Genomic DNA, 15,663 nt, shown 5'->3' on the forward strand with positions numbered 1-15,663 from the left:
GAAATTTATGTGCTTTCGAGAAATCGCCCTCTTAGGTCATTCAGACTGATCGAGTCTCAGCCACTTGGAACCGAATATGTAAAAAAGAAAAAAAAACATTCACATCATACACGAGTTAAAAGCAAAGCTTTTTTTATTGCAATTAGTAGTGAAAGATACACTTCAATCTAAGGCAAAGCAACACTAAAGGCCATCAGAGAAAGAGTTACAAAACATACATAAGAAATACTTTTAAAGGTAAAATAAAAGACCCCCTTGGTGTAGCGAGACAGAGAGAGAGAGAGAGTTAGAGAGAGAGAAAGAAAGAGAGGGAGACAGAGTCATGGAGCTCCTGGACATGAAACATTCGTGAAGAACGTCCTTGAGACCCTCGAGCTGAAGGACAGTCCTGAAGGACACTTAGCTAAAAGAGTGCATACTTTGGTTCCTCTAAGGATAAACTTTACTGCTTGAAGGTGTCGTGGAGCTCAGAGTCCTGTGCCGTGGAGAGACACCAAAGATGATGCGTTTAGAGAAAAATCAAAAGGAACTTTTTTTTTTTTTTGATCTGCTAAAACTCAAGACAATATGCAGAGTCTACAGTCGTCGTTTGGAATGCTGGAGCTTGACGGGTTTTTCTTAGTAAACAACTGTTTGTAAACAATCCACAAATTCAGGAACAGTTGTGCATGTGCGTTACTCTTCGTGTGTGAACTCCTTCGGAGCTGCATGTTTCTGTCCCCCTTCGTTAAATGAACTAACGGCCGAAATCGAGACCTGCGAGTGATGACGAGGCGGCGGTACGAGCTGCGGCCGTCAGATCGTGACCGTCTCGATCGTGCCGGACTGGAGGAGCCGTATGCTGGACGAGTAGTACGTGTTTCACACATGGGGATTTGCACAGTTAGTGGTTTATAAGACGCAACTGCGAGTTAGCATACTTCTCTATACAAACTAAGGCATTTAATAAACAAATGAAAACAAATAAAAATAAAATAAAAATCTGACAACAGATGAGGCTGAGGCTCATGTCATCCGAGTGGAATGGGACACGTTTTAACTTTCCTGCTCTCTCCTTTAAATGGCTCTGGCACAAAAGACAACTCGACTCGAGCAAACGACTACGAACGTCCTGCCTCAAACGCAGGGGAACTTCTATAGCTGGAGTTTAGCAGCTCTGGATTTGAAGCACGTCAGCTTTGTTTATTGTATTTGTCAGTGTGGTTCTCTGACCCCTAAACAGAAAACAAGCAGCATTCGGAGGGGTTTGAGGAGGAGCAGCAACTTTTCCTTTCCCCTAGATACAGCGTCGAGGTCGTCAGTAACCGACAATCGATAACATGATATATCGCAATGAGCAAATCGTGTGAAATCCTCAGCCCTTTTTTGTTCCGGGACGAGGTTCTCGAAGAAGTCCGTCGTATTCAGAAGACAGCATGGGGGACATGTTCTCATTTCGAAAATGAAGGCTCTCCCATGATTCTGTTCCCTAAGAGTATCGTTTCTACGGCAACGTTTTCATTTCGGCAGCAAACTCTATGAGGAAAGGGCTAAGGAAGGAGTCTCCAGTGTGAGCAAGGACTCGTACGTACGAGACACGGGTTTGGTTTCCGAATTACGTGACAAGCTGCGGGTTTCTGCCTCGTTAATTTTTTCCGAATGAAAATAAAGTAAGTTTCGAAACGGACCGAATGTCTTTAGCTAGAAAACATGATGTCGCGTTCTTTTGTATTTGATACGCTAGCATTGCTGCTGGAATAAAACTTCAGGACATGGAGTTATGGGTATTAATTTTTTTTGGTTTGAAGATTCTGGAATATCCCTGAACACAACCTCGTGTCAGTGTCTTTAAAGACCACTTAAGGTAATAAAAATAATCCAGTCCTGATGATGCCTCGGTGATTAAACACATGCGCTAAATCGTTTGTAAAGTTTGTAAATTATAACCGTAGCATAAAGTATAACCTTTACTTATCAGAATTGTGGGAAGCCTTCTGGATGATTAATAACAATCATTTTAACAATAATAACAACAACAACAATAATACTGTAAGTGTTAAGATTGCGATATATCGTACAATCGATTATCAACACACTTATGACTCGACCCGACTAACGATATTCGGCTTTCCGAGATGTCAACCTGTACATTGGATCCCGTTCCAGCACTGATCAGGAAAACCAGGCGAAAATTTGTGAGCCTGGTATTAAAAAGAAATCGGCTCTTCAGCGCTGGATCTGAAGAGCTCTCGTCTAACAGAAAAGTGAGGACCTTTCGTTTGGGATATGGCGCCCTCTTGCTGCACCCTTCCTCGCAACCCCCCCCCCCCCTCCATAACGCCGCCTGCTACGCGGACACTCCAGCCGCGGTTTAGAACGCTTTTAATAAATACACCATAAAATATTTCGCATATATATTTTTTTTGAATATTTTAAAAGAAAAAAAAAATTAAATAAGACAACAAATGAAAAAGTTGGCTCAATAAACAGAAAGAAGTGTTAAGGTGACACACACGCACACACACACACACAAAATAAGAACACTTCTTACAAATATATCTACTCAAATAGTTAAGGATAAATGTCAGGCATTTAAATCTAGCACTGATACTGTAATCAAAGCGTTTGTTTGCAGTTTAACTCGTTTAGTTGTACATTTGCAGCATACCAAGGTCAGTGAGGTGCAGTGTTTTCGAGATCTCTTGTAAGACGTATATATATATATATATATAAATATATATATATATCCTCCTGGAGCCGCACCTATGTGACCGACAAGCACCTGAGGGGTCTCTAATTCTTGACCCTAATACTTCAGGGCGAAAGTGAAGGTAATAAAATAGACTCATATGATATCTGTAAGTACTTTCTATAGGGCATTGCACGAGCGGTGACGGAACCACCGGAAACGAGCTCAAACCAGCGGGAGCCAAGTGTAATAACAGGCATGTTTCAGATAGGATGGAATTATAGGCTGCTTCAGGAGTCGACTGTAAACTCTTAAACCTATGCCTCGTGAGTTCCGTACACGGAGCTGCCGAGCTGTCTTGTTCCGCGGGGGCGGGGCTAAGTTCCAGGCATTAAATAGTGAGACTGCACGACCTTCGGAGTGCAGACGTTTCCCATCAAAGCCACCGATCAAGACAAAATCCTCCTAAAGTGGATGTCGGGGATACGGATGATATTTTGTCTGGCACATACCTATATGCTTAAAAGATTAAAAAAAAATACATAAACCCCAAACAATTAGAAAGCAAGTCAGTTGTCACTTCCTGTTTGGGTGGCAGTCTTTAAAGTGCTGTGCTAGGCTTTTCTCTCGGTCAGGCTGTGTACCAATTGCCCCATAGTCCTGACAAAAACCAAACAAACCCAGAAGTCACCCATAAACCTTTGTTTTGTTTTGTTTATACTTGGCAGATATTATCATCGTTAGAAACGAATACACACAGAGACTTCAGTGAGCCTCGTTCCTTAGATGGAAAATGTGTGAATGTAGGCTTGTGCATGCTTTTGCATGTGTGCAAGGTAAGATAAAGAAAACTGTTTGATCTGTCACTTAAATTCGGATTCTTCAGCACCGTCATGAGGAAAGGCACTTTCTAAGGACTTTAACCTCTTTTGGCTCCACACGCTTTACATTGAAACACTGAAAAGGGGAAGGCCTGCGGGTTTCGAGATCGCGCGTCGAGCCGACTTCGGTCCTCGTGAAAGGATAGCAGAATGTCGGCCGCTGTGCTGAACGCAAATTACACGACGCTGAGAATACTCGTGAGGTGAAATACAACTGCTACACGCTAAGCACCATCCGGTCCAACATGCTACACAGCTTTATTCATAACATCTGCTACCAGAACGTTCCTAAAACAGGATTTTATAAATACTCTACATTTTTGAGGTGGAACAAAACTGATGATCATCCAAAATAACTCTGATAGTGGTTCCATTATTTAAAGACAGTCATCACAGCATTGATATCAGCACTGGATCAGGTTTTAACCCACTGATTATCGGATTCGGTGACGTTTTTTCAATTAAATGCCGTGAACATGAGGTGTTGAAATATACAACACAGATTATTTTATATAAACACAGGACAAAATTGTCCTAAAGCACATCGACATGCTTGGGATGATTTGTTTAACCTGGCGAGAGAATCTGATGAACAATGAGCAGACCCCGTTACCCGGTACTGATACTAGAATATTGGTATTGTTTTGAAAATGAGAAATGGAATTGGTATCAAACATTAGACACTACGCCGTATCACCTAATTTGACGGTGACACGTTCAAGCTCACTGTGATGCTCATATTTAGCACATGCACTAATATCTCTGCTCAGAAAATGCTTCAAACACAAAGTACAGTCTTAAAACCATATTCTTACTCTACATAACATAATCTTGCACCGTTACTGCCGTCTATAGTATTTAGTAACATCATAAAGTCAGTACAATTACATTTTTTTAGTCTATGAAATAATTTAAAAACAAACGAAACAAAAAAAAAAAAAAACAACAAACAGAAAAAAGTTATAAATAAGTCAGCTCTGGATTGGAAAAGGAGGTGGATTTTTTCCAATAATAATAAAACTGATAAATGGCATCAGGGACCATTTAGCATGACGTGAACTGATTTGAGGTTTAGGCATCATGGGTACCACACATCTGCACGTCTAAAAACAACCCAAACGTCTGTTCTAACGAAGATATGTAGCCAGCACCATTTGCAAACTCTATGTTCCCTCCCTCACGACAAAATCTCTGTAGTGTGCATCATAAACAATGCACAGTATAGCACCAAGCTTGATTCAGCTTTAATTAGTGCAGTTACTGTCCCCTCGCTTACAAAACGGGATGTGCTTCAGGAGCAGCAAGAGAGTCTGCGATTAAAAACCCCACACTGCCCTCTACTGGCCCTCTGGTGAACAAGCACACGCACGGTCTGCTGCTTCACCACAATCCCATCCTTGAAGCTGAAGCACACCGTCAGTCTCGTCAAAGGAACCTGTACAATAGCAGCTAGATCCTGATCAGAAGTGGCAGACGATGGTACGAGACGTTTCTGCTGCACAGGATAAAAAGCTGGGAGAGTTACACGGCTATGAAGGACTCGCGCCGAATCCGAAGACGACCTGAAGGCCACGCAATACTGATCAGTGAAAGATTTTCATTAACGTGATTCTATCATAAAAAAAAAGTTAAGAACAGATCATGGCTTTCTGCAATCGAATAAAAAGTTGTGACCTCTAAGCCTCGGGAAAAAAAAAAAAAAACTCTCCAGTGAAACTGCAAGCTTGTGCATCTCAATGCACTGCATTAACAGTTTTCTTTATATTAAAAAAAAAAAAAAAGTGGGGGGGAGGGGGGAGATGGGGAAAGAAAGAAAGTAAGAAAGAAAAACCCTTCTAGAAAATATTCCTTTTCAAAAACCAGGCACTTGAATTTGAAACCCTCACCAAAGAGATCTATAAATATATATATAAATTATATATAAAAACATACACACTTCCATCTAATGTTCAACCCTCGATCTTGTATTGATATACGGAGCGCTGGGCTGCCATCGCCTTTCGTCTCACATCCTTAACCTTATTCCATTCTTACGTGATCCAGAAAAAAAAGCTGTACCCTACATAGGTGCTGATCGGTTATTGCACTAAAACCGGAATATCACAATCTGTCCTTTAACACGGCCTCTACTTGGGAAAAAAGAAATAAAAGGGAGAAAAAAAAAAGAATGCCACAAATAAAAACTGGGAGCAATTAAAATAAAACCAAACAAACAAAAAGGAAAAAAACCCTACAATTTTATCCACATAAACATTAAAAAGATGATGATCACTTCGAATCGTAGTAAATAAAAGCTTTAGTGATCCGGACCGATATGGGAGGACTAACACGGCACGAAGCCTGAAGAATAAAATCAAATCAAATCAAAAATGAACTGTTTGTAATAGCATCTGGCCCTAATGGGTGGCACTTATAATCAGAGCGCGTGTGTGTGAATTGTTGAGATATTCCTAATGTATAATTCGTAACAGCTGACACTCGTCGCGTTAGACGGACTCGATCTCTTTCCTAACTTCGTTCACCTTTCCAGGATGTCGTCCTGCAAACACCGGGCGGTCAAAGTGCTGCTGTTACAACCGTGAGGTAAACAAATCAAGCAGACAAGACGGGGGACGGGGACTCCCTTTTGTTTGGTGTTAGGGTCGTCTTAATCCGTAATAAATAAAATGTGGTTGGCTGGTTTTATATTGCATAACAGTGCTGAGTTGGGTGTTGGATTAAAGCAGGTGTGCACTTCTCAGGCCGGATTCAGGATTGGCGAGACCCCCCACAAACACCCCACCCCCGCTTCCTGCTGCACAGTGTCCGGTCCGCGTGTAGGAGGAGGTGTGTGGGCGAGCGAGTGGGATAGATCAGGGCTCTCAGGCGAAGTACATGGTCCTCAGGGTGTCATGGTGAATCTGCACAGCTTTGGCCAGAGCCTGGGGGTCTCGGCCGTTACTCTGACCCGAGACGTGGCTTCCCTCGGCACTTCGAATAAAAGAGAGCGAGAGAAAGAGAGAGAGAGAGAGAGAGAGAGAGAGATGGGAGGATTAACACCATGCACACCTTTACTATCTCAACAAAGATCACAAGCTAAAGTAAGCAAGCTATCTAAAATGTTTTCTCTCACCTGTCGTGCTCTTTATCCACCAGGTGATAACGGGCACGGAAGGCCACCAGGTGGGCGTAGTAGGCAGGTGCAGGGATGGAGACCGAACGTGTGCAGCGCACGTACGTGTGGCACAGCTGGTAGGTGAGCAGCTGGAACTCGTCGGCTGTGAAGCAGTTGTCGTCCCACAGCACGTGGTAGTGAGAGGGCCGACTTGTGCCCTGGTAGAGAAAAAGCAATATGTCGGGTCAATAGATACTATGTACTGTGTGGCACTAATCGATAAATTACAGGTATACGGGATTCTCTAGGTCAGAGGTTATGAACTTCCTGAGCATTCCATAGACATTAAGTACAAACTTACATAATTATAAGTTGACAAGTGACCTGTCGAAGAACTCGATTATAAAACAAAACAACAAACCACAGACAAAACGAGCAACGTCCAACATGGAGGTTTGTTGCGATGTCTCAAAAATTCTTACAGGAATGATATTTCTTTCTGTACAAGCTTGTTCTAAATGAGTGAAAATGACAAAACGTTCAGCAGCAACGGCTCATAATCGTTAGTTATTCTAATTATCCGCTTGCGTAAAACAGAGCGTGGGAGAAGGGAGCGCTGAAAAGTCACAAAGGGGTGCAAATATATTCGTCTACAATAGCATCCCCCACGCAGATGTCTAGTTCAGGAGCATGTGGTGTACCTGTATTCCAGCATGGCTGCAGAGGTAAAAGTCGAACTCGTAAGGGTGTGTGATGTCCGTGTCGACAGTCGTACCAGCAGGAATGTTTCCGCTGCGGCCCACCTACAGACGCCATCCAGAAAATAACAATTACCAAGACATTCTATTAGCATTAAACTAAGAGTGTTGTTTTTTTTTTAAATCATTAAGTCATCCCTTTCCAGATGGCACTCATTATACAAAAAAGTTACGATATAATTAGAGTTACAAAGGTTACCAGATGAAAATCTGGAGGATCATAAGATTCTCCTGCCATTTCTATACAGTTAAGAGAAACATCAGAGCCGTTCGGGATCTCCGTTAAGCTCCGTCAACCGGCCAAGTCCTTTCAAAGGTCTCCGCCGTTCTGCTTTACGGTGGCTCTAATACACTCTTTGTAAATAAGGTCGTTGCTTATGTCTCTTGAGCGTTTCTTAAGAAGTCTGATTCTCTCAATGTAGCTGAAGTAAAATAATTACAGCCTGTCAATGAACAGACTCTTGTGTTAATGAGCGTGATTAAGCATTTGGCTGTTAACGATTAAAGGGACGGTAGAGAGATGAAGTGAAAGATGCCCCTGAAGAGCTGCTAATACATCTGCAATGGATGTCAATATGGTCTGATGAGTAGTCCACAGCTAATGTCTGTCTGTGGAAGTACTGTAGCGACTCGATATTATAGGCTGGTAAGGGAGACTACAGGTCAGTTTGGTATATAAAAGTTTATAAAATTACATACAACTGTAAGAAAGCAGTGGCAAAATACTTGAAGTACTTTGGGTTCATCGGAGTCAGTAAGAACCCAAAGTACTTCCTGTATTTTGTCACTGCTATACTGGAATAAACTTCTTGTTCTTCATCAAGATCAAGATCTTCACCATCATAGTCTTATTTTCACACACATTTTTTTGATTTCTTACATTGGCGAGCCAGCCAGGAGGGATTCCAAAAAAAAAAAAAAGTGGGGAAAGGTAAGAAAAACGAATGATTAAATCACGTTTATACGTTTAGAGTCCTAAACGCATTACTTTATGATATGTAAACCTTTTTAAGAATGAGCTCTTTTAGATGTGTATCTTGGAGTGGAATTTGGGTGCAGTTATCTGTAATTTCTTACACAACACTAATCCTTTTATACCATAATAACTTTGAAGCATGGTGGTGATGGTTTCTGAGCCAAGGCTGATAGCACTTTACCCCAAGGATTAAACGATTTGCTTAAAATGCATAAGATGTGGTGACTATGTTTAACCAAAACACACCAAAGTACTGTATTACTACGATGTTACATCCAATAGAAGGCCATCTCATTTGGAGTGTCAGGGGAACTCTGAGATAATATAAGCAATGATAAAATGTGAGATCTTTTTTATATGTAAAGGCTGAAACTTTCTAGGGTCTGCAAATGAGCTCACCCTCTCGTTGCGGTCGGCACAGAACAGGCGGGTGTGGTGGCGTTTCTGCACCACGATGTAGGTGATGCCAGGCTGGTACTCTTTCTCCAGGCTGATGCAGGCCTCCCTGATAGCCAGCAGTTCATAATACAGCACCTGAAACAAAGTATACACACACACACACGATCATTTGTCAGATAGAAAAACTGCTCAGTGACAGAGTGGTGTGACGTAGAATAGCAACCCTGATGCAGCATTAGATTGCTGGCGGTTTAAAAGACTGTGATTACTGACCTGTCTAAACTGGCCCTCGGACACACCGTCCCTGTAGAAGATGATGCGGGTGGGTTTGTATCGGGTCGACTTGTAGAACTGGATGAGGAGCTCACGTACCATGGAGGCCAAGTCCTGAATCACTTCCTGTCTCGGCCTCTGCACCCGCACCGTGGCACAGTACCGACTGGGGTGAGCGTCCATACTGCCTACCACCTACAGAAAGAGAGAGAATTTTAAAAAACAATTAATAAGACGAGACATAATAATTGAGCTAATGTTCATTCAGAGGCAGATGGATAAGAAAATCAGTCACCGCAGCGATGGACGGTTTTTTCCCATCTCCAGCAGGAGGGTGTGTGACATCTGCACCCAGGAAGATCACAGGCTGCTGGAACACTGATGGCCTAAAGAACAACATGTACACGTTTATCTCACTATCCTTGTTGGAAACTTCCACTGAGATCATTTTTAATGCTACATCTGCAACTAAAATCTTACCGATCTTAACTTCGTTTGCCAAAAAGAAAAGCTTTTAAGGTTTTTTAAAAAATTAACTCTCACCTTTGATGTGGTACCAGGATGTTGTTTATGCCACCGAGTTTGACGTTGATCTTCAGGCAGAGGTTAGAGAGCGTCTGCGGTGACGTCTTCACTACGTTCTTCACCTGTACGCACTGAGTGGCCATTCCTAGGAGAGTGTCTCCTACACGCTTCACCTCCGCTACACACACACACACACACACCCACACACTCTTAATAAAAATAAATACCTTCCTATTTAAAGTACTAATAACAAAAGAACGGCTAGAGCTGGCAGTAATGATCACTGCTGACTGTCAGACAAAAGCTTCAGAGAACAACCAACATGATCACCTTCACTTTTTCACTAGGAAAAAAATCCTAATGCTGGTTTTAGACAATCACGTGTTCATCCCAGGAACCTTTAAACTAATCTAAAAACTTCCTCAGATGTTACCAGGGATGATTTCAGTGCCTGAGTACACAAACTTTTTTATGTTGTTCTACTGGGGCAAAGTGTGTTGTTCTGAACTGAACAGTCAGTTATCAGAGGATTGAGTTGTGTTGTTGTGTACCATAGACAGGCGTCTTCCCGGGCAGGATGACGATGATGAGCTGCAAGCCGGAGTAGGTGTTTTTAAGGTGCCTGAACATGGGCTCCACGCTGTCGGCTCCCTGGGCGTATTTACAGAAACACGGCTGGCCCTGGATGGGCATCCCGGCATCCTTCGAGATTTTACGCAGCTGATCTGTAAACCCCCTAAAAAGAAAAAAATAATAATGATAAATAAATAAATAACAGTGAGTAAAAATCTTTTTTCCACTGCTGACAGCTTTTGGCTCATTCCAAACACTTACTGACAGCCCTGAAAATGTTTGTAACTTACTTAAGGATCTCTTCACGGCACTGCCTCTGTGTGGCAAAGCATGCGATGGCCCACATCTTGATCTCTACACCGGTGTGAAACTGCTTTCCTCGCATGTCCCACACGCCGTGACTGGGTGTGGCCACGGTCCGGTTCTGCAAGTAAATCACAGGTTGATCTGCTGCATGCTGAGATACACACAGACAGACAGACAGAGACACAGACAAACAAGACAGACAGAGACACAGACAAACAAGACAGACAGAGACACAGACACACGCGCACACACACACACATAGGGCCAAAATGTACTCTACATAAATGTCAGAATGTTTCTATACATCATCATCAGATTCATGTCAAAAACAAACGGGTAAAATACAAAAGTGAACCACTGAATATCAAAAGATTACCAACATGCATTTCCTTTTTTTTTTTTACTTAACTACACTTTTAAAACCTTTTACATTCCTTAATTAATGTAACTGCACAGTTGGTGTGCTGAGCCATGTTTAGCAAATTGACAATGAATGTTTTTAACAGTGAAAACTATCAATACTTCATTCTTAGTACTTAATTCAGCACGGGGGGGGGGATAAATAAACAAACAAACAAACAAATAAATAAATAACTGGATAATTGCTGACTGATGGCGACTGGTTAACCATCAGCACAATCGGTCAGACCCTGGAACAGTGATTTAGTTATTTTACAACACACAGTTCACACCAGCAGGGGTTAGAGACAGGGTTAGTTCCTCCAGTGGAGAGCCAGACAGGCAGACGGACAAAGAGAGATGAGCGTGATTTAAAGGAAGGGTACCAGAAAGTTCTCTGAGCTCACCCTGCCCCCGTACTGCAGCATGGGCGCGGGCAACACACGGCCCGTCACGTGAGCCATCTCGTCCCGTACTTTGAACTGGAACTCCTGTACGAACGGGTCGGCCTCATAGTTGGCACTGCGTACCTAAGGGAGTGAGAAAAAAGGGAGACACACACACACACAAAAAAAGAGAGAGATAAGTAGAAACTTGAAGAGAAGGTGGAGTGATGGAGAGACATGGAAAATAAAAGAGAAGAGAAGAGAGGAGACGAGAAGAGAACGTGTATTAAGACACGATCATTATATCGAGGTCGGTGAGTCTACGTTTATTCATGAAAATCTTGTGCGGTGAGAACGCGATAAACGTGAAAGGCTTTCGTCTGAAAAGAATTCCGTCGGCTGACTGAACGTTTCGCTTCGAAACGCCGGCTCGAGCTGTAATTCTCGGAAAAACAAAGACTGCAAGGTTATTTTTAGAATCACGGATGCAAACTGGGGACATTTTGTACATCATCAGCAATGTCAAATTCATTACGCCCACGGCTCATCTCGCGCTGTTTGGAACTAAATGAACAAAACAAAATCACGGGCATTTGTAAAGAAAAAAAAAAAAACATGCATGCATGATCCTCATATTATCCGAACGGAGCTGATGAGCCGAGACATGTTTGCATGGAAGATAAAATGAACGACTATCGTAAAAAATGACGTGCACAGTAAAGCCAGTGGCCCTCGAATATCATTCACTTTCAGAGCGTCCGGACCTTTTGGAAAGATGGTCGGATCCAACGGATCGATTTAGTTACGTTTACATACTTATATTTAAAATCTAAGAAGATACACCGACACATCCTCGTGTTAGAGGTTGCTATGGTAGCCGTCATGCTGCAACGATGGAAACTTGACAGCTTCGGGAAATCTGGCAAACCGAAACTCTGTTATTATCTAAATCACATCTGAGAGAGTGCGGCCTTCGTGCCTCCTGCGTATATGGAGTGATGCCTAATAAGGAAAGTCACTTCGAGTCCATGACGGCCGTCCTCCTGATTTTATATCTGCTTACCAGCTGAGAGTCGAGAGAAACGGCGTGTACGCTTTATTTACAAACAGACAATTCCACCGCGTTAATCATACTGTCGAGTCAAAATGTTTCGCGTTATATTAATTGCATTTGCCCTTATTTGATTAGATGAAATGATTTATTATTCATACAAACACATAGACACTTGTTTTCTAACAGAGTTTGTTGTTATCTCCACTATTATAACACTGAAGACCTGACGGATGCATGTCACACTCATTAGTATTATAATACTGTTTTTAAACAGTAGAGGGCGCTCACCAGTCTGCTGATCTCTTCCTGCCGGTCTGGTGCTGAGCGCGCTGTAGCTTTGATCATAGTGGACGTCTGATTATCGGTCAGTTTCTTGATGCATCTCTGCCCCGCTACGATGTTGCACACCTGACGAGAAAACAGACACAGGAATAAGAACGAGTAAACGAGTAGCTCTGTTTCCTGTGAAACCCGATCAGCAGCAGCAGCATTTCTAGAAGGAGGATATCTTTAAAGATTCACCTCCAGGGGCAGGTAGGTGTGTTTCTGCTCCTGGCCGACCTGCAGACACGGCAGGTGAGGGTACTTCAGCTGCAGGTTGTACTTTTCTCTAAAATACTGAGCAACGGTCCGTTCCACGGTTTGTCCGTTTTCCAACTGCAAGGGGAACCTGCGGCAACACGGGTAGGAGACGTTATTGTAATAAAGTGCATCGCGATACATCGCTGGTGTTCTCAGGTGTGATCTAGCGCAAATCTAATAAGCATCAATATCTAATATTTACTTTTATAATATCACTTCGGGCAATTAATATAAAACTTCATTGTTTTGTTCGGATTAGTAACAGCTTACCGGCCCGTTAGCCGATTTTGCCATGATTGTACGTATACAATCTTAGTTTTTCCTCATATGGAAATTGCAAGATTGATTTTAAAACCAATTACTTAACATTAAAAATATTAGGTACTTGTTCAAACACGTACTGTAAATATGTTCCAAATAAATGAAAAGCTTTGTTTTGTGAAAGAATTCCTGCAAACAAGGTTTAATTCCCTGTTAACATCTGAGTAAGTCTTTTCTTCTTAAAAAACACAGTGACTAAAAACACAGTGACTAAAAACACAGTGACTTGTCAGGTTTCTTGATGCCCCGCCCCTCCCTGTCCCATCTCGGGCCCCTTGCTCTGGACCACAGTGAAGGTGACTCACGTTTGATGGCTGGCAGGTCTGCGGGTCACGTTACACACTCGGTACTTCCTCCGCATGGTTCCACAGTGCGTCACCTCGACCTTAAGACCTAAAGACACCCACACGATAAAAGAAAGAAAAGAGAAACACACCACAGAATAAGTGTTGCCACTTAAATCTCTAACCCGGTATGAATTTAATTCGCTTGTAGCTCAAGGCAAGGGGAACAGAATTGGGATGGAACTTGTATTTCTCTTCTTCCGGTACAATCGGAGTATTAAATGACTTATTGTAAAAGTCCAAGCTTGTTGCACCAGAATATACGTATTACTGCGAGGGTTTGGGTTGTGAGTCACCGCTAAATGAAATCCGTATCGAAAAGATCGGCTCTGAGAAACGGATGACGCATAGTTCGAGAGGAGCCTAGGGCAAGAAGAAGCCAGAAGCTTGTACTCATCGTTCCCTGTTTTTTTTTTCTTTTTCCAAGGAAGTTCCCAGTCCCCATGATTAAACACTCAAAAGACTCACCTTTGATTTCTTTGGTGAACTTGACTCTGTGAGAATCGGTGAGGGGACGGGGCTGCTCGTCAATGTTGTGGATGTCCAGGACCTCGCACATGAACTGGATGACTGGCTGTGCTTTGTAAAAGGCTGTGGCTGACACTAGGGGCAAAACAGAGAAACAGGAAATTGTTAAACACTATTTACCCAAAATATATACTATTATTTATCTTAATCCCAAAAACACGCCTTTACGTGTGTATACGCTTCCTTAGTTTTTGAACCCGATTCGTGATTCGACGGCGCACGACGTATGACGACGATGACGGATGCGAACCTGAGACTGGTGACAAATTAATGCGGTTCTCTTGAAAGCTTACGACGGACATAAAAAATAGAATTATGAGGCATGGTGAGTCACTGGACTTATTTCAAACGTCTGCAGTCGGGACATGAACGAGTACTAACACTTTTGCTGCGTTTGTAAAACACAGACACGGTTTCTGGAAAAAGTTTGTCATAAATCATACCATAGCCACATTTCCCTTGTGGTTTAAATATCTGACTAAGCAGACGCATGAATTTATTAACTGTCGGAAAAGGTAAAAGACGATTCCGCAGCCCTTTCAGAGAATGTGGGTACCTCTGAATTTCGACTTCGAGATAAATTGTATGATAAACAAAAATCGGGATATCAAATTCCTCTACAACAGGAAATGAGAATAAACCTCTAATGGCTTTTTCCCCCTCGGGAGAACGAGGACGACTTTTAGCTGTTTTCCTCTGCACTTTATGAGAAGTGTAAAGAATCGGATGACAACAGCGAGAAATCGATAAATCCTGGGAACACACTTGCACCCTGAAGTGGCGTGAACTCAAAGCTGAGCCACAATCGCCTGCTTTCGCGCCTTTTCTGTGACTATTCGCTCTATTATAACAGACACAAAGAGAGTGTAAAAAGAGAGGTGCTCTCAGACAGGCGGGCTTTCCCATTGATGGTGGGGGGCAGACCAGGAGGAGTGGGCTTAGTCAACCGAAAACTGTGTCTAAGTGTCAAAGAGCTGTGTGTGTGTGTGTGTGTGTGTGTGGCAGGGGGTGGGCAAAGTTCCAGACAAAGGGAAGGACGGCGTGGCTGAAACCCCTTTCATACAAGCAGGACTATAAACACAGAGTTAAAGTTACAGGAAACTTGAAGCAGCGATCCGAATTTCAGTAAAGCTTCGCTGTGACGTCTATTGTTTGAAAACACAATGCAAAGAACGCGCGGTTAAAGTGAATTTAATCTGTCGAGTAACATCTTATTCAAACTGTAGCATCTCCTGTCACACACTAATAATGTTTCCGACTTAGTTTAGAGGTGGAAAGTTACCCCGATTTCGAGGGTGAGCTACCCGACGTTCATTTTTTTAAGCGTTATGAGTCAGGAAAATGTACCTCCTCTAGGTTTAAAAGGTTAAAGTGAAGCAGTGCTACTTTGTTTAGTGGTCATACTGTGAGCGGTAACGTCGGTCTGACGTCGTGTGCAGTTTCTTCGGTTTTTCCTAGTCTGAAGTCAGAAATTCCAAAACACGACATTAGATTCATATTCAGAATTTCTAGAATGAGCTCACCGGGCCTGGCGGTGCTTCAGCAATGGTTTGTGGGTGTGAAATGGAGGTTTTTGCTAGCACCTGCCAAAGCTTA

General features: G+C 42.6%; 1 protein-coding gene across 2 annotated transcripts in view; it reads right to left on the minus strand.

The window, feature by feature from the left end:
- Positions 1-115: 115 nt before the first annotated feature.
- LOC113647211 (protein argonaute-3) overlaps positions 116-15,663 on the minus strand; it is a 31,857-nt gene continuing 16,309 nt past the window's right edge. Inside the window, exons 6-19 of one of the 2 annotated variants that reach the window (XM_027153839.2) lie at positions 14,008-14,142; positions 13,501-13,588; positions 12,815-12,962; positions 12,581-12,700; positions 11,260-11,382; positions 10,438-10,571; positions 10,126-10,310; positions 9,593-9,752; positions 9,345-9,435; positions 9,050-9,244; positions 8,777-8,911; positions 7,345-7,446; positions 6,662-6,861; positions 116-6,519 (exon numbers count right to left, since the gene is read on the minus strand). In XM_027153839.2, the coding sequence (XP_027009640.1) occupies positions 6,411-6,519; positions 6,662-6,861; positions 7,345-7,446; positions 8,777-8,911; positions 9,050-9,244; positions 9,345-9,435; positions 9,593-9,752; positions 10,126-10,310; positions 10,438-10,571; positions 11,260-11,382; positions 12,581-12,700; positions 12,815-12,962; positions 13,501-13,588; positions 14,008-14,142 (1,925 nt within the window). In that variant the 3' untranslated portion in view covers positions 116-6,410. Of the gene's footprint in view, positions 6,520-6,661; positions 6,862-7,344; positions 7,447-8,776; positions 8,912-9,049; positions 9,245-9,344; positions 9,436-9,592; positions 9,753-10,125; positions 10,311-10,437; positions 10,572-11,238; positions 11,383-12,580; positions 12,701-12,814; positions 12,963-13,500; positions 13,589-14,007; positions 14,143-15,663 lie in introns of both variants that reach the window. The other variant, XM_027153838.2, reaches the window with a different exon arrangement.

The sequence above is a fragment of the Tachysurus fulvidraco genome, chromosome 25 (genome assembly GCF_022655615.1).
Source record: "Tachysurus fulvidraco isolate hzauxx_2018 chromosome 25, HZAU_PFXX_2.0, whole genome shotgun sequence".
NCBI lineage: Eukaryota > Metazoa > Chordata > Actinopteri > Siluriformes > Bagridae > Tachysurus > Tachysurus fulvidraco.